Raw genomic sequence first — 18,426 nt, 5'->3', positions numbered from 1 at the left:
AGATAAAATTTTTGTCTGGCAAGGCTATGGTTTTTCCAGTGGTCATGTATGGATGTGAGAGTTGGACTATAAAGAAAGCTGAGCACTAAAGAATTGATGCTTTTGAACTGTGGTATTGGAGAAGACTCTTGAGAATCCCTTGAACTGCAAGGAGATCCAACCAGTCCATCCTAAAGGAGATCAGTCCTGGGTGTTCATTGGAAGGACTGATGTTGAAGCTGAAACTCCAATACTTTGGCCACCTGATGCGAAGAGCTGACTCACTGGAAAAACCCTGATGCTGGGAAAGACTGAGGGCAGGAGGAGAAAGGGACAACAGAGGATGAGATGGTTGGATGGCATCATCCACTCAATGGACATGGGTTTGGGTGGACTCTGGGAGCTGGACAGGGAGGCCTGGTGTGCTGTGGTTCATGGGGTCACAAAGAGTCAGACACAATTGAGCGATTGAACTGAAACTGAACTGAACATGATATTTAAGAAAATTGGAGGCAATATGAGTATTGGCAGATTTCTTGATTCTCAAAAAATCAGATCTTGTCAATACTGGGCACACATTCTTGTGGGTCAACACTGTTCCCATGAAACAGAGCATGTCTCATATTCCAGTTGGTGACAGTCAAGCTCAAATCACTAGTATCTGAATGGCCCTAGAAGGCATCTGAATTTACCACAATAGATTAGAAGGTCAAAAATCTAAGTTTTCTTGTCTCATTACCTGATGTGTTTCAAGAACAAGAGTCATTGACCGGACTGGACCAAAACTCTTAAACAGCCTCTTCAGAGCCCTGAGGTTACAATTTTTGTTAAATGGCCCAGCGTAGACAGTTGACATCTCTGTCCACTTGATCTTTATCTACAAGAGAAACAACAGAATACAGTGAGGAGATGGATGTGGAAAGAGAATCAAGTCAAATCTAAAGAAACCATAAGTTGAAATATGGGATAAATCCTTTCAAGGAATTTCTCAACACAAACACCTGTCAAATGTACAAGGATTTGTTTACAGGGATTTCATGGCATAATTATTTGGAATAACAAAATTTTATCAAATCCAAATGCTGAAATTAATAGGTATATCCTACAACAGAAAACTAGGCAGCACAAAGATTATATAGTGTTATGAACAGATGTTTAAGATATACTGTTAAGTGAAAAAATAAAGTTGCAAAATAGAATACAGTCTGATTCCCATCATAAAAATGTAAATGGTAATATACCTATAGAAAAAATTTAGAGAAATATATAGTAAACTTAATATAAGTATGTATTACTTTCCTTAATTGGAGGAGATTATAATGTCATCAAATAAATCATCTAGTAGAACCCATTCACTTACCCTTTTGTTCATCTCTTCAGTGAGGTTGGGTGAAAAGGGTTCAAAAGAGAACTGCACGATGCTGAAGGGAAACAGGGGGATTTCCACTCTAGCCTGCTCAAGAACCTGTAGAAAACAGCACAGCCTGGATGAGGCAAGAATCTAGTCTATTGTGGCTTGTGGAGGTGAGCCACAGTAATATAAACAATGGTTGTCTTCTTACCCATATTAAAAAGCAAGGCTGACTTCAAGGTCTGGAAAAAAAATGGTGACACCACACAGCCTTATAAAAAACCATCTAATCAGTAAAAAGAACAGAATCACATATGACCCAGATCTCTAGCATTACTAAGAAGCAGACTATTACAACCTTCAAATTACCTCTAAGTAAAGAAGCAAGTTAAATTCCAACAGAGCTACCATCACCCCACACTGCTGCAAGCCTGTGAATAAAGAGGGAGAAGAGGTGCAAGAGACTTTGAGGGGCAGGGAACCAAAGGGCACAGAGGGCTTGGGTGAAACAAACAAAATCAGCCCCAGAAAAAAGTACAACTAAATGCCAAAACAATGAACACAGGTCACAACTTTGAAGGTTCAAGCCCTTGACTACAAGGAAGAGACTTGACAGCCTCAGAGAAACAGTGTTTCTGGGGAAAAATCAGATATATAGAGAAGAGGCAATACCCTATTGGAGCCACTGCAGTGAAGGAAAAAAAAAAAGAAATAAAGAAATAAAGACAGAAATTAAGGAAAAACGAGAAATAAAAGATAGGAAAAGATAAATACCAATCCCTCACAAGAGCATTATAAATTTACTCTTCGTAGTACATCTTTCTCAAAAAAAACCATCAACACTTTAAAAAAAGAAAAAAGAGAGCCTGACATCAGTAAGAGTACAAGGAAGCTTTAGGCCCTCAGTTTCCCACACAAGCCACTTTAATACTATGTAAGCCAAAATATCTTTGCAAGAATATAAGAGACCAGTGGAGAATTACAGCAACCAGACACAACAACAACAAGGGATCCCAGCAAAAGGAAAAGGAAAATATGCAGTTTTGTATACCCATCTATGCCTGCACTATCTGACTTAGAAGAGCTCAACATGGAGGAAACTTCCCATACTGAGGATCTTCCCTCTGGACAGAAACAAGAGTGGACCATGCACTCAATGTCATGGTTAGATTGGGCATTGCCTGAGGGACTAGTTTCTGTCTCACTTGACTCAAACCACTGATAGGACTGGCAGCCTTGTTTGTAAGCCACTGAAAACAGATGTAATCACATCTTATGAACTTGTAATCACTGCACATTAGAGCTGTAGTTCCAAAGGCAGATGTCAGGAGGAGCAACAGATTACAAGTTCTGAAAGGAAACAGGGACAAGCTGCTCAGGGAGTATGAGACAACTAAAAGCACCTGCACAAGCTCAGTGACAACACATCCTCAAAGTAGGTTTGAGAGGTCCTGAAACCTCACTCTGAGCTGATCAGTGAAAGCTTTCCTTTCTACAATGCCAGGCCCTAACAATGGGAGAGGTAGCTGCCCTAAAGAAATACAGAGTGAACTAAAAAGAGGACAAAGATAAACAACTAATGAAATCAGGAACAAAATGAGAATTTCATTAGAGACAGCAACTATATAAATAAACTCTGGAGCTGAAAAATACGTTAAGTGAATTGAAAAATTCACTAAAAGGTTTCAACATCAGACTTGATTAGGCAAACTTGAAAATATATCTTTGAAATCACTAAGTTAGAGCAAAAAGAATAAAGAAAAGCAAATAGCATCTAAGAGGCTTACAGGACATCATCTAGAGGACTAATATAGAAAAATGTAGGCATCCCAGAAGAAGAGAAAAAGGGACAGAGAGCTTATCTGAAGAAATAATGGCTGAAAAACCCCCTATATCTGAGCAAAGGAAAGAACATACAAATTCAATAAACTGAAGGGACTCCAAGCAGGATAAATCCAAAGAGACCAACACAAAGACATATTACAGTCAAATTTGTTAAAAGACAAAATTAAAGAGAGAATCTTGAGATCAGCAAGAGAAAAGCAATTAATCACATACAAGGAAGCTTTCATAAGATTATCAGTGGATTTCTTTACAGAAACCTTGCAAATCAGAAAAGAGTGAAAAATTCAAAAAGCTAAAGAACAAACAAACAAACCCCATCAACCAAGAAAACTATCCAGCAAACTATGCTTTAAAAATGAAGGTTAAAAAAAAAACACTTGAGGAACTTTATCATCACTATGCTTGCTCTTATGAGAAATGCTACGGGGGCCGGGGGGGGGGGTGGTCCTTTAACATGAAAGGATACTAGACAACAACATGAAAGTATTCCACTTAAGGTAAGTACATGAACACACATAAACATAATACACTTGTATTGATGTAATTTTGGTGCATAAATTCACTTTTAATTATCCAGAACTTAAATTGACAAAAACCTGGAAAAAATAACTACATGCCTATGTTAATTGTTGTTCTGATATGGAACAATGGACTGGTTCCAAATTGGGAAAGGAGTACATCAAGGCTGTATACTGTCCCCCTGTTTATTTACTTACATACAGAGTACATCATGCAAAATGCCAGGGTAGTTGAAGCTCAAGCTGGAATCAAGATTTCCAGGAGAAATATCAATAAGATAGCGGATGGCATGACCCTTATGGCAGGAAGCGAAGAGGAACCAAAGAGCTTTTTGATGAAAGTGAAAGTGAAAGTGGTGACTACAGCCATGAAATTAAAAGACACTTGCTCCTTGGAAGAAAAGCTATGACAAACCTAGACAGCACATTAAAAAGCAGAGACATTACTTTGCCAAAAAGTTCCGTCTAGTCAAAGTTATAATTTTTCCAGTAGTCATGTACAGATGTGAGAGTTGAACCATAGAAAAGCTGAGGGCCAAAGAATTGATGCTTTTGAACTGTGGTGTTGGAGAAGACTCTAAAGAGTCCCTTCAACTGCAAGAGAGCCAACCAGTCCATCCTAAAGGAAGTCAGTCCTGAATACTCATTGGAAAGAATGATGCTGGAGCTGAAGCTCCAAAACTTTGGCCACCTTATGAGAAGAGCTGACTCACTGGAAAAGATCTGGATGCTGGGAAAGGATGAAGGCAGTAGAAGGGGATAACAGAGGATGAGATGGTTGGATGGCATCACCAACTCAATGGACATGAGTTTGAGCAAGCTCCCAGAGATGGTGATGGACAGGGATGCCTGGCATGGTACAGTGCATGCAGTTGAAAGGAGTCAGACGTGACTGAGCCACTGAACAACAACAAATAGGTTTGATACAGCTTTCCTGACAAGAAGCAATTGCCTTCTAATTTCATGGCTGCAGTCACCATCCGCAGTGACTTTAGAGCCTATAAAGAGAAAATCTGGTACTGCTTCCACCTTTTCCTCTTCTATTTGCCATGAAATGACGGGACCACATGCCATGATCTTAAGTTTTTTAATACTGAGTTTAAGCCAGCTTCTTCACTCTCCTCTTCACCCTCAAGAGGCTCTTTAGCTCCTCTTCACTTTCTCCCATTTGAGTTGTATCATCCACATATCTGAGGTCGTTAATGTGTATATAATATATAAAAATGCAATTTATGATATCAGTAACATAAAGTTGAGTGGTGTTGAGCTTATAGGAGTAGAATTTTTGTATGCAATTAAGTTGTTATCAAGGGAAGGGGCTTCCCTTGTAGCTCAGTCGGTAAAGAATCTGCCTGCAGTGCAAGAGACCCAGGTTCGATCCCTGGGTTGGGAAGATCCCCTGGAGAAGGAAATGGCAACCACTCTAGTATCCTTGCCTGGAAAATCTCATGGACAGAGGAGCCTGGTGGGCTGTAGTCCATGGGCTCACAAAGAGTCGGGCACGACTGAGCCACTAACACAATAAGTTGTTATCAGTTTAAAATAGAATGTTTTAACTTTAAGGTAACTGCAATGATGACTACAAAGAAAATATCTACAGAACATACTCAAAAGGAAATGAAAGGGTATCAAAGTCACACCCACATACAAATACAATCAATGAAACTCAAAGGAAGACAGCAGAAAAGAGAGGAGGGACAAAAAGCTGTAAAAGATACAGAAAACAAAAAAATGGAAATAATCCTTCCAATCCAATGATTAGACAGCAAAATGTTATTAGCAAACTGAATTCAACAACACATTGAAAGTATTACACACCATGACCCAGTGAAATTTATTCCTGGGATGCAAGGATGTTTCAGTGTATGAAAACAATTCCATATAATATACCACATTAACAGAATGAAAGACAAAACCATATCATCATTCAACTGCAGAATAAGCATTTGACAAGATTCAACACTAGTTCATAAAAACAATAAAAAACTGAAAATAGGAGGAAACTTCCCAAACACAATAAAGGCCATATATGAAAAGCCCACAGATAACATCATACATACGTACAGATACATCATACATAGTCAAGGCTATGGTTTTTCCAGTGGTCATGTATGGATGTGAGAGCTGGACTATAAAGAAAGCTGAGCGCAGAAGAATTGATGCTTCTGAAGTGTGGTGTTGGAGAAGACTCTTGAGAGTCCCTTGAACTGCAAGGAGATCCACCAGTCCATCCTAAAGGAGACCAGTCCTGGGTGTTCATTGGAAGGACTCATGTTAAAGCTGAAACTCTAATTCTTTGGCCACCTGATGTGAAGAGCTGACTCATTGGAAAAGACCTTGATGCTGGGAAAGATTGAGGGCAGGAGGAGAAGGGGACGACAGAGGATGAGATGGCAGGATGGCGTCATTGACTCAATGGACATGGGTTTGGGTGGACTCCGGGAGTTGGTGATGGACAGGGAGGCCTGGCGTGCTGCAGTTCATGGGATCGCAAAGAGTTAGACACTTTGAACGACTGAACTGAACTGAACATCATACTCAAAGGAAAAAGACTAAAAATTTTTTCTCTAAGATCAGGAACAAGGATGCCTGCTCCTGCCACCTCCATTCAACACAGTATTAAGAGTCCTAACCAGAGTAATAAAATATCCTCTGAGGAGGATACCTACTAATATTTAAGTTTCATATATAAAAAACGCTCAAATTGTCCAGAAATGAAATACCCATTTTGGCTTCACAGTAGTTATTTTGCATAAATGTATAGACATCAATAGGGTTTCCCAGAAGCTGCAGTGGTAATGAATCTGACTGCCAGTGCAGGAGGTGCAAGAGATGTGAATTCAATCCCTGGGTTCGGAAGATCCCCTGGAGTAGGAAATTGGAACCCACTCCAGTATTTTTGTGTGGAAAATTCCACAGGCAGTGGAGCCTGGTAGGCTAGAGTCCAATGGGTCACAAAGAGTCAGACACAACTGAGCATACTGAAATAAAACAGGAATCCACAGGTCCACATGAAATTAATTAATGAATGAACAAATAAATAAGGTAATGGGAGGACTCTTGCTCATAGAATGCTGAGTAACAACTAGTAAATATGGAGGAAGTATATAGAGTTGGAAAGTCATCCTTGTACAACGATCACAGTAAAGTTGGTTCAGCTAAGAATCATCAGTTCAGTTCAGTTCAGTCATTCACTTGTGTCCGACTCTTCACGACCCCATGAATCACAGCACGCCAGGCATCCCTGTCCATCACCAACTCCCGGAGTCACTCAAACTCATGTCCATTGAGTCGGTGATGCCATCCAGCCATCTCATCCGCTGTCATCCCCTTCTCCTCCTGCCCCCAATCCCTCCCAGCATCAGAGTCTTTTCCAATGAGTCAAATCTTCACATGAGGTGGCCAAAGTACTGGAGTTTCAGCTTTAGCATCATTCCTTCCAAAAAACACCCAAGACTGATCTCCTTTAGAATGGACTGGTTGGATCTCCTTACAGTCCAAGGGACTCTCAAGAGTCTTCTCCAACACCACAGTTCAAAAGCATCAATTCTTCGGTGCTCAGCTTTCTTCACAGTCCAACTATCACATCTATACATGACTACTGGAAAAACCATAGCCTTGACAAGATGGACCTTTGTTGGCAAAGTAATGTCTCTGCTTTTCAATATGCTATCTAGGTTGGTCATAACTTTCCTTCCAAGGAGTAAGCGTCTTTTAATTTCATGGCTGCAATCACCATCTATAGTGATTTTGGAGCCCCAAAAAACTAAAGTCTGACACTGTTTCTACTGGTTCCCCACCTATTTCCCATGAAGTGATGGGAACAGATGCCATGATCTTAGTTTTCTGAATGTTGAGCTTTAAGCCAACTTTTTCACTCTCCTCTTTCACTTTCATCAAGAGGTTTTTGAGTTCCTCTTCACTTTCTGCCGTAAGGGTGGTATCATCTGCATATATGAGGTTATTGATATTTCTCCCAACAACCTTGATTCCAGCTTGTGCTTCTTTCAGCCCAGTGTTTCTCATGATGTACTCTGCCTAGAAGTTAAATAAGCAGGGTGACAACATACAGCCTTGACGTACTCCTTTTCCTATTTGGAACCAGTCTGATAAGAGCAAGAGGGGATTTTGATGAAAAGCAGGGTATCTGCTTTTCTTAAAGTATATCCTCACATAGTACTTATTTGAAGTAAGGAGGAAAAAGCAGTAACTCTCTAACAGAGAAAGCAGACAACATCTTGTTAAGATCGTCAAAATAAAAACAAGAGAGGGACAGATGGACAAATATGCCTCTTGATGTGGTACCCTGAAAAGGACATATTACTTATGTATGATCAGGCTAAAACCTATAGTCTGCATAAACTGAATCTAATTATAAGGAAACCCAAAATGAAATTACCAATGTCATGAGAGACAGAACTTCAACAGCCAAAGCCACAGGCCTGCTGGAATCTGGAAAAAGACACTGGCAGCTATTGGGTAACTAAGACTAAAAGTGCTCCAGACAAAACTTGAGACAGAAGAAAGACTGGCTAATGGTACACAAGGTTGCTGATGAATAACATTTTGATACTGGCATAGGTTACAAAGGGTTATATTACCCTCTACTCTGAATATAACCTTCAAAGACACAGTGGGTCACTCACCTCTTTATTTGAAAGGCACTTAATAGTTTGACAGTTTTTGGAAGAAGAAAGTGCACTAGCATCTGCCTCCCGGGTCAAGAAAAGGAGCTTCTGGCCCACTGAGTCTAGGCATTCTAAAACACTGTAAAGAAGGAGAGGTTAAGGTAGGAATAACAGTTTTCCCTAACCTAAGAGTTACTTCTTTATACTTGTACTGTCTAACATGGTAGCAACTAGCAACATATGGTTATTTTAACTAAAATTAAATAAAATGAAAGTTCAGTTCCTTAATCACAGTAGTCACATATATTAAAAGGTTCACACATGTGGATAGCACAGATACAGAACATTTCCACCATTATAGAAATTATATTTTCATTGGTGCTCTCGATTCAGGGAGAGGAAGGATAAACAAAAAATATATTCAAAGCTCTTTATCAAAGTTTAGGCTAGATTCTAAGGATCTGATATATTTACTATGCTGCAGAGACAACCCCCTTCTGAATCTGTTTTTTGTTTGTATTTTCCCCAATCTGGGCAAGACATCAAGACTATAGCTGACTCCTTTAATCAAAATACTCACTAGTCTATATCTCCTCTCATGCTACTTAGTTCAATGTTATTTCAATGTCTCACTTTTTTTGTAAAATGAGTTATTTTAAGACAAGTCAATATATTCAGAAAATTAGAAAAACATGCTATTCAGGGAAGCAGATGGTAGTTTTCCCTCCATAGTTCTTGTAATGGAAGAATCTTACTCATATTATTGGCAAACATTTCTCAGTAGACCCAAAAGGAGAAAGAAATTGCCAGGTTTTGTTGTTAAATAAGCAATCAGATACTCCATTTATCTTTGTAACTATTTAGAACTGAAAAATATTACCTTGTGTTTAGCTGCTGAACTACTTCTGCTGTATTTCTTGGCTCTTGGCTTTCCTGGTGACGAGCTAGAGCCTCCAGATTTAGTTCTGCAATCTTAAAAGAAAATAAAGTGGTAAAAATCATTTAATATCTTGTAAACTTTTTGATGGCAAATAGAAGGGGAAACAGTGGAAACAGTGTCAGACTATTTTGGGGGGGGCTCCAAAATCACTGCAGATGGTGACTACAGCCATGAAATTAAAAGATGCTTACTCCTTGGAAGGAAAATTACGACCAACCTAGACAGCATATTAAAAAGCAGAGACATTACTTTACCAACAAAGGTCCATCTAGTCAAGGCTATGGTTTTTCCAGTAGTCATGTATGGATGTGAGAGTTGGACTATGAAGAAAGCTGAGTGCCGAAGAATTGATGCTTTTAAAGTGTAGTGTTGGAGAAGACTCTTGAGAGTCCCTTGGACCGAAAGGAGATCCAACCAGTCCATCCTAAAGGAAATCAGTCCTGAATATTCACTGGATGAAACTCCAATACTTTGGCCACCTGATGTGAAGAACTGACTCATTTGAAAAGACCCTGATACTGAGAAAGATTGAAGGCAGGAGGAGAAGGGAACGACAGAGGATAAGATGGTGGGGTGGCATCACCGACTCAATGGACATAAGTTTGAGTAAACTCCAGGAGTTGGTGATGGACAGGGATGCCTGGCGTGTTGCAGTCCATGGGGTCGCAAAGAGTCAGACACGACAGTGACTGAAGTGAACTGAAAGTATTTGAGGCTAAAAAACAAAACAAACAAAATGCTCAAACCTGAAAAACCTACTCAAGTGGTATTCTTTGCTTCTGTAGACAGTGAACTTTGCTGATGCCACATTCCTAGACTGCTTCTGGCTGCTTAGCCAAGAATGGCAATCTGTTACCAGCTGCTGATGTGACATGAATATGGGAAAGGACCAAGCAGGGCTTAGTGAAAAGTAGTGACAATTCATTCATTCCCAAGTCACTTAAAACTTACTTCTCTGTAAACATGCAATCTTTTGAAATTAAAAAAGAATGGTTTTCATGGCAACATGAAGAAAAAAAGACTTTATTAATACAAAATTATTAAAAGTATTCTAGTTTATTCTCTTTGCATAAAGTGAGAGCCCTTTGGGAGTTTTCGTGTATAGAGATACAAGTTTCCTTACTTAGAATCATTTTAGATTCAATTTAGAATTATAAAGAGAGTATAGAGTTCCCAAACATATTCAACTGCCATTTTCAATTATTATTAATATCTTAGATAAGTATTATATATTTGACACAATTATTGATGTTAATTTTTTCCTTTTAAATTTTTTATTTGAGTATAGTTGATTTACAATGTTGTATTAGTTTCTACTTATACCAAAGTGGATCAGTTACACATATCAACTTTTTTATAGATTCTTTTCCAGTGTGTTATTAACTAAAGCCTATGCTTAATTCAGATTTCCTTAGATTTTACTCAAGTATATGCAGTTCTTCCTAGAAATCAAGTGGCAACTGCTGTTGAAACAGTGCTACCTCAAGAGAGCAAAAATCTATGTATTTATAATTATCACAATTATTAACTTCAGTTACAGTGACTTAAAAGTAGCACGCAGAATCTTTAGTTCCCTCAGTTTGGTTCAGTCGCTCAGTCGTGTCCAACTCTTTGCGACCCCATGAATCACAGCACGCCATGCCTCCCTGTCCATCACCAACTCCCGGAGTTCACTCAGACTCACATCCATCGAGTCAGTGATGCCATCCAGCCATCTCATCCTCTGTCGTCCCCTTCTCCTCCTGCCCCCAATCCCTCCCAGCATCAGAGTCTTTTCCAATGAGTTAACTCTTCGCATGAGGTGGCCAAAGTACTGGACTTTCAGCTTTAGCATCATTCCTTCCAAAGAAATTCCAGGGCGGATCTCCTTCAGAATGGACTGGTTGGATCTCCTTGCAGTCCAAGGGACTCTCAAGAGTCTTCTCCAACACCACAGTTCAAAAGCATCAATTCTTCGGTGCTCAGCCTTCTTCACAGTACAACTCTCACATCCATACATGACCACAGGAAAAACCAAAGCCTTGCCTTTGAATATGCTATCTAGGTTGGTCATAACTTTACTTCCAAGGAGTAAGCGTCTTTTAATTTCATGGCTGCAATCACCATCTGCAGTGATTTTGGAGCCCCCCAAAATAAAGTCTGACACTGTTTCCACTGTTTCCCCATCTATTTCCCATGAAGTGATGGGACCGGATGCGATGATCTTCATTTTCTGAATGTTGAGCTTTAAGCCAACTTTTTCACTCTCCTCTTTTACTTTCATCAAGAGGCTCTTTAGCTCCTCTTCACTTTCTGCCATAAGAGTGGTGTCATCTGCATATCTGAGGTTATTGATATTTCTCCTGGCAATCTTGATTCCAGCTTGTGTTTCTTCCAGTCCAGCGTTTCTCATGATGTACTCTGCATAGAAGTTAAATAAGCAGGGTGACAATATACAGCCTTGATGTACTCCTTTTCCTATTTGGAACCAGTCTGTTGTCCCATGTCCAGTTCTAAGTGTTGCTTCCTGACCTGCATACAGATTTCTCAAGAGGCAGGTCAGGTAGTCTGGTATTCCCATCTCTCTCAGAATTTTCCACAGTTGATTGTGATCCACACAGTCAAAGGTTTTGGCATAGTCAATAAAGCAGAAATAGATGTTTTTCTGGAACTCTCTTGCTTTTTCCATGATCCCGCAGATGCTGGCAATTTGATCTCTGGTTCCTCTGACTTTTCTAAAACCAGCTTGAACATCAGGAAGTTCACGGTTCATGTATTGCTGTAGCCTGGCTTGGAGAATTTTGAGCATTACTTTACAAGCGTGTGAGATGAGTGCAACTGTGCGGTGGTTTGAGCATTCTTTGGTATTGCCTTTCTTTGGGATTGGAATGAAAATTGACCTTTTCCAGTCCTTTGGCCACTGCTGAGTGGCATATTTGCTGGCATATTGAGTGCAGCACTTTCACAGCATCATCTTTAGGATTTGAAATAGCTCAACTGGAATTCCATCACCTCCACTAGCTTTGTTCCCTAACCAGGGATAAAACCCATGCCCCCTGCAATGGAAGCACTGAGTCTTAACCATTGGAATTCTATCAGCTATATTGATTAATACCACTTTATGGTGCTTAATATATTCATGGCACTGTGCTAAGAGCATGATACTATATAATATCTCATTTACCCTCACCAATATCCCAGAGAAGGGTGTTCCCATTTTACAGATCTAGAAACTAAAATCTATAGTTCTTCAGAGACATTGCCTTAGATATCACATATCATTTCACCTATAATATATATCATTTCACCTATAACACATCATTTCACCTACTTAAAAAGAGGTTAAGTCTAACTTCATAGAGATTTAACCACTATATTATGCTAGTGATACACATCTTAATTTCAAACATATGTTCACTTTGAATTACACTCCCATTTTTGTAAAGAAATATGATATGGTGGTTTGTGACACTGTTCTAGTCTCATAATTTTAAGCAAAGCAAAGATACTAACCTTCTTTGGGCCATACTTGAGGAAATACCGAGCCAATTCAAGGGTTGTTCTAGCATCTTCTGTAGCATCATGACCAAGCCTATCTGGACACTGTATATCCTTCCTGGAAAGTCAAGGTAAAATTGAGATAACTGGGAGCATTCTTTTTTTTTTTTTTTTAATTTTGTGGCTGTTAGGTGCAGCATGTGGGATTCCTCGACCAGGGACTGAACCCACACCCCCTACATTGGAAGCATGGAGTTTTAACCACTGGAAGGCCAGGAAAGTCCTGAGAGCATTTTTCATGACAGATTCTTTCAACCCCAAAGTTCTAGCTACATGTAAAATTTTAGCATCCCAGTAATTAGATTTGAATGACAAAAATCAAGATTCGTTTATTCCTTAGTGCCAAGATCTGAGAGGTTCTGAGAATACAGAATGATCAGGAATGGCTTTGTCTACAGTAAGCATATCATCAATGGCTATTTAATAAAAAGTCTCTGGTTCACTCCCTAGTCAATCCCTTGTCTCATTTCTTAGATATAGCTGTGGTTTTAAAGTTATCTTCCAGAAATTTTCTATTTGTATACAAGTGTCTAATATACGGGCTTCCCAGGTGGCATTAGTGGTAAAGAACACTCCTAACAATGCAGGTAGAGTTAAGAGACATAGGTTCAAACCCTGGGTTGGAAAGATCCCCTGGAAAAGGGCATGGCAACCGACTCCAGTATTCTTGCCAGGAGAATGCCATGGATAGAAGCCCCAGGTGGGCTATGGTCCACAGGGTCGCAAAGAGTTGGACATAACTGAAGCAACTTGGTATGCATGCATGCATGTCTATTATATACCTAAAGTTCTTTTATTTTAATTTTTTGACTACACTGTGTGGCATATAGGTCTTAGTTCCCTGACCAAGGATGATGCCTGTGCCCCCTCCACTGGAAGCACTGAAATGCCAGAGAAGTCTCATTATTTAAAAAATTGTTTTAAATACATCTCTTCCCTGGTGGGGCTCAGATGGTAAAGCGTCTGCCTACAATGTGGGAGACATGGGTTCAATCCCTGGATCGGGAAGATCTCCTGGAGAAGGAAATGGCAACCCACTCCAGTATTCTTGCCTGGAAAATCCCATGGATGGAGGAACCTAGTTAGGCTACAGTCCATGGGGTCGCAAAGAGTCAGGCACGACTGAGCAACTTCACTCACTCACTCACTCACTCATACTTCTGTCTATAGATGTATCTAAATCTAAGCTACATCATATCAATATCTCAAAATCTTTGAATCTTTTTCTGAATCTCCATTTTAGTGAGATTAATCTATAAATTGGAGAATAATCCCCAGATTTTTTCTCAGTAACATCTTAGACATCCCTTTATTGCACATTTCATGGCTGGAGCCACCATCTGCAGTGATTTTAGAGTGCAAAAAAAAAAAATCTGTCACTGTTTCCCCATCTATTTGCCATGGTGATGGGACCAGATACCAAGATCTTAGTTTTCTGAATGTTGAGCTTTAAGCCAACTTTTTCACTCTCCTCTTTCATCAAGATGCTCTCTAGTTCTTCTTCGTTTTCTCCTATAAGTGTGGTGTTATCTGCACGTGTGAGGTTATTGGTATTTCTCCTGGCAATCTTGATTCCAGCTTGTGCTTCATCCAGTCCCGCATTTCTCATGATCTACTCTGTATATAACTTAAATAAGCAGGGTGACAATATACAGCCTTGATGTACTCCTTTCCCGATTTGGAATCAGTCTGTTGTTCCAGTTCTAACTGTTGCTTCTTGACCTGCCATACATATTTCTCAGGGGGCAGGTCAGGTGGTCTGGGATTCCCATCTCATGAAGAATTTTCCACAGTTTATTGTGATCCACACAGTCAAAGGCTTTGGCATACTCAATAAAGCAGAAAGGGATGTTTTTCTGGAACTCATTTGCTTTTTTAATGATCCAACGGATGTTGGCAATTTGATCTCTGGTTCCTCTGCCTTTTCTAAATCCAGCTTGAACATCAGGAAGTTCATGGTTCATGTACTGTTGAAGCCTGGCTTGGAGAATTTTGAGCAATACTTTGCTAGTGTGTGAGATGAGTACAATTGTGCAGTAGATTAAGCATTCTTTTGCATTACCTTTCTTTGGGATTGGAATGAAAACTGACGTTTTCCAGTACCATGGCCACTGCTGAGTTTTCCAAATTTGTTGACATACTGACTGCAGCAGTTTCACAGCATCATCTTTTAGGATTTGAAATAGCTCAACTGGGATTCCATCACCTCCACTAGCTTTGTTTGTAGTGATGCTTCCTAAGGGCCACTTGACTCCGTATTTCAGGATGTCTGGCTCTAGGTGAGTGATCACATGATCGTGATTATCTGGGTTGTGAAGATCTTTATTGTATAGTTCTTCAGTGTATTCTTGCTACCTCTTCTTAATATCTTCTGCTTCTGAGAGATCCATACCATTTCTGTCCTTTATTGAGTCCATCTCTGCATGAAATATTCCCTTGGTATCTCTAATTTTCTTGAAGAGATCTCTAGTCTTTCCCATTCTATTGTTTTCCTCTATTTCTTTGCATTAATCACTGAGGAAGTCTTTCTTATCTCTCCTTGCTATTCTTTGGAACTCTGCATTCAGATGGGTATATCTTTCCTTTTCTCCTTTGCCTTTTGCTTCTCTTCTTTTCATAGCTATTTATAAGGCCTCCTCAGACAACCTTTCTGCCTTTTTTCATTTCTTTTTCTTGGGGATGCTTTTGATCACTGCCTCCTCTACAATGTCATAAACCTCCATTCATAGTTCTACAGGCACTCTATCAGATCTAATCCCCTGAATCTATTTGTCACTTCCACTGTATAATCATAAGGGATTGGATTTAGGTCATACCTGAATGGTCTAGTGGTTTTCCCTACTTCATTAAATTTAAGTCTGAATTTTGCAATAAGGAGTTCATGATCGGAGCCACAGTCAGCTTCCAGTCTTGTTTTTGCTGACTGTATAGAGCTTCTCCATCTTTGGCTGCTAAGAATATAATCAATCTGATTTCGGTATTGACCATTTGGTGATGTCCATGTGTAGAGTCTTCTCTTGAGTTGTTGGAAGAGGGTGTTGCTATGACCAGTACATTCTCTTGGCAAAACTCTATCAGCCTTTGCCCTGCTTCATTCTGTATTCCAAGGCCAAATTTGCCTTTACTCCAGGTATTTCTTGACTTCCTACCTTTGCATTCCAATCTCCTCTAATAAAAAGGACATCTTTTTTGGGTGTTAGTTCTAGAAGGTCTTATAGGTCTTCATAGAACCCTTCAACTTCAGCTTCTTCAGCATCACTGGTCAGGGCTAGACTTGGGATTACTGTGATATTAAACGGTTTGCCTTGGAAATGAACTGAGATCATTCTGTCATTTTTGAAATTGCATCCAAGTACTGCATTTCAGACTCTTTTGTTGACTATGATGGCTACTCCATTTTTTTCTCACAGATTCTTGCCCACAGTAGTAGATATAATGGTCATCTGAGTTAAATTTACCCATTCCAGTCCATTTTAGTTCACTGATTTCTAAAATGTCAATGTTCATTCACTCTTGCCATCTCCTGTTTGACCACTTCCAATTTGCCTTGATTCATGGACCTAACATTCCAGGTTTCAATGTGATACTGCTCTTGATAGCATCAGACTTTACTTCCATCACCAGTCACAGTCAAAATTACTGCAGATGGTGACTGCAGCCATGAAATTAAAAGATACTTGTTCCTTGGAAAAGTTATGACCAACCTAGACAGTGTATTAACAAGCAGAGACATTACTTTGCCAACAAAGGTCCATCTAGTCAAAGCTATGGTTTTTCCAGTAGTCATGTATGGATGTGAGAGTTGGACTATAAAGAAAGCTGAGCACTGAAGAAATGATGATTTTGAACTGTGGTGTTGAAGAAGACTCTTGAGAGTCCCTTGGACTGCAAGGATTCCAACCAGTCCATTCTAAAGGAAATCAGTCCTGTATATGCATTGGGAGGAGTAATGCTGAAGCTGCAACTGCAATACTTTGGCCACATGCTGCAAAAAACTGACTCATTTGAAAAGACCCTGATGCTGGGAAAGATTGAAGGCAGGAGGAGAAGGGGACGACAGAGGATGAGATGGTTGGGTGCCATCACCAACTCAATGGACATGAGTTTGAGTAAACTCCAGGAACTCATGATGGATAGGGAGGCCTGGTGTGGGGCAGTCCATGGGGTCACAAAGAGTCGGACACACTGAGCAACTGAACTGAACTATTAGCACATATCATCACATTCAATAACAAAGCATCATTTATATAGATAACCATAATTTATTTAACTAGTCTTGTAGAATATCTGAAGATTTGGGGGCTATTTTAAACCACACTATAATGAACATCATTATACATGTGTTTATACGTAGTAGGATACTATCAATATAGGAATGTTATGTTTCAAAGTTTTGGGTAACTTTTCTGCCTCTTCTGTCCAGTTCTATCCATCAACCTTCAGCTACGAATGTAACTCCTTTTTGTATTCCCAAAGTTTTTTCATTTATGAGTCATACTTCTCTCTGAAGTTAGGACCTCAGAATTCCTAATAATGTTTACAAACTAAGAGAGAGGAAGAGCAGAGAGGCCAAACTTTTGCAATATGCTTTAAATAAGATACAATCTGCTAATTTATATGCAGTCTATCAGGATAATATTATAATATTCAAACAAACTTACCCCAAAATAGCTTTGGCTAAGAACCTGAGCTTAAATCTTCTGCCCTGCTCTCTGACATAAAGCCATGATGTATCAATAACATATGGATGTATCATCTGAGGAGGAAAGAGAATAGAATGAGTAGCATCCTATGCTAAAGGAAAAAATAAGTGGACTGGGAAACAGAAGGCTTTAGATCTAAGATAGATAAAACAGGCTCATATGCTAGAAAAACTAAGTCCTAAATCAGATACTCACTTTCAGTGCTCTGAGATCTAAATCTAAGGAGTGGCCCACTAACACAGCATCAGGAGGAAGAAGGATCTTCAACTGTCTCTGTACATCTTTGAGTTTGGTTGTCACTGGTTTAAGAATCTTCTTTGTGATTCCTGAGAAACTTTCACAACAACAACAAAAAAAACAACAGAGAAATGGAAAAACCAAGATATTACTAAGTTTTCCTCCCTGGAAAGCCACTCGAAAAGAATATTTTAAAAAATTCATAAAACATTAATAAATGCTTAGTGTAATAAGGTTGAAAATAAACAAAGAAGAAATTAAAAACTGCCTATAATCCCACTACCCAGAGATCACTTTTTACACTTTAATAAATACCCTTTCATATTTTTTGATACATATATATTCATGTATGTTTCATTTTTATAAAAATGCAATGGCTAATAAGCACATGAAAAAGTGCTCAACATGGTTCATTATTTCAGAAATGCACGTGTCAGAATGGCCATCATCCAAAAATCTACAAATAAATCCTGGAGAGAGTATGGAGAAAAGGAACACTTTTGTACTGTTGGTAGGAATATAAATTGATACAGCCACTATGGAAGACAGTATGGAGATTCCTTAAAAAACGGGATAAAACTACCATAGGACTCAACAATCCCATTACTAGGCATATAACCCTAAGAAAACCATAACTGAAAAAGACACATGTACCCGAAATGTTCATTGCAGCACTATTTATGATAGG

General features: G+C 39.3%; 1 protein-coding gene across 2 annotated transcripts in view; it reads right to left on the bottom strand.

Moving 5' to 3' along the window:
* The window catches only part of REXO5 (RNA exonuclease 5), a 60,210-nt gene that overhangs the window by 14,233 nt on the left and 27,551 nt on the right, over positions 1–18,426 (bottom strand). For both annotated transcript variants that reach the window (XM_069570286.1, XM_069570287.1), the window contains exons 8-14: positions 17,697–17,835; positions 17,460–17,554; positions 12,754–12,856; positions 9,202–9,293; positions 8,340–8,460; positions 1,340–1,444; positions 719–856 (exon numbers count right to left, since the gene is read on the bottom strand). In XM_069570286.1, the coding sequence (XP_069426387.1) occupies positions 719–856; positions 1,340–1,444; positions 8,340–8,460; positions 9,202–9,293; positions 12,754–12,856; positions 17,460–17,554; positions 17,697–17,835 (793 nt within the window). The remainder of the gene's footprint in view (positions 1–718; positions 857–1,339; positions 1,445–8,339; positions 8,461–9,201; positions 9,294–12,753; positions 12,857–17,459; positions 17,555–17,696; positions 17,836–18,426) is intronic.

This window comes from Ovis canadensis, chromosome 24 (genome assembly GCF_042477335.2).
Source record: "Ovis canadensis isolate MfBH-ARS-UI-01 breed Bighorn chromosome 24, ARS-UI_OviCan_v2, whole genome shotgun sequence".
In the NCBI taxonomy this organism is placed as follows: Eukaryota; Metazoa; Chordata; class Mammalia; order Artiodactyla; family Bovidae; genus Ovis; species Ovis canadensis.
This window is presented reverse-complemented; position numbering and strand designations above follow the sequence as displayed.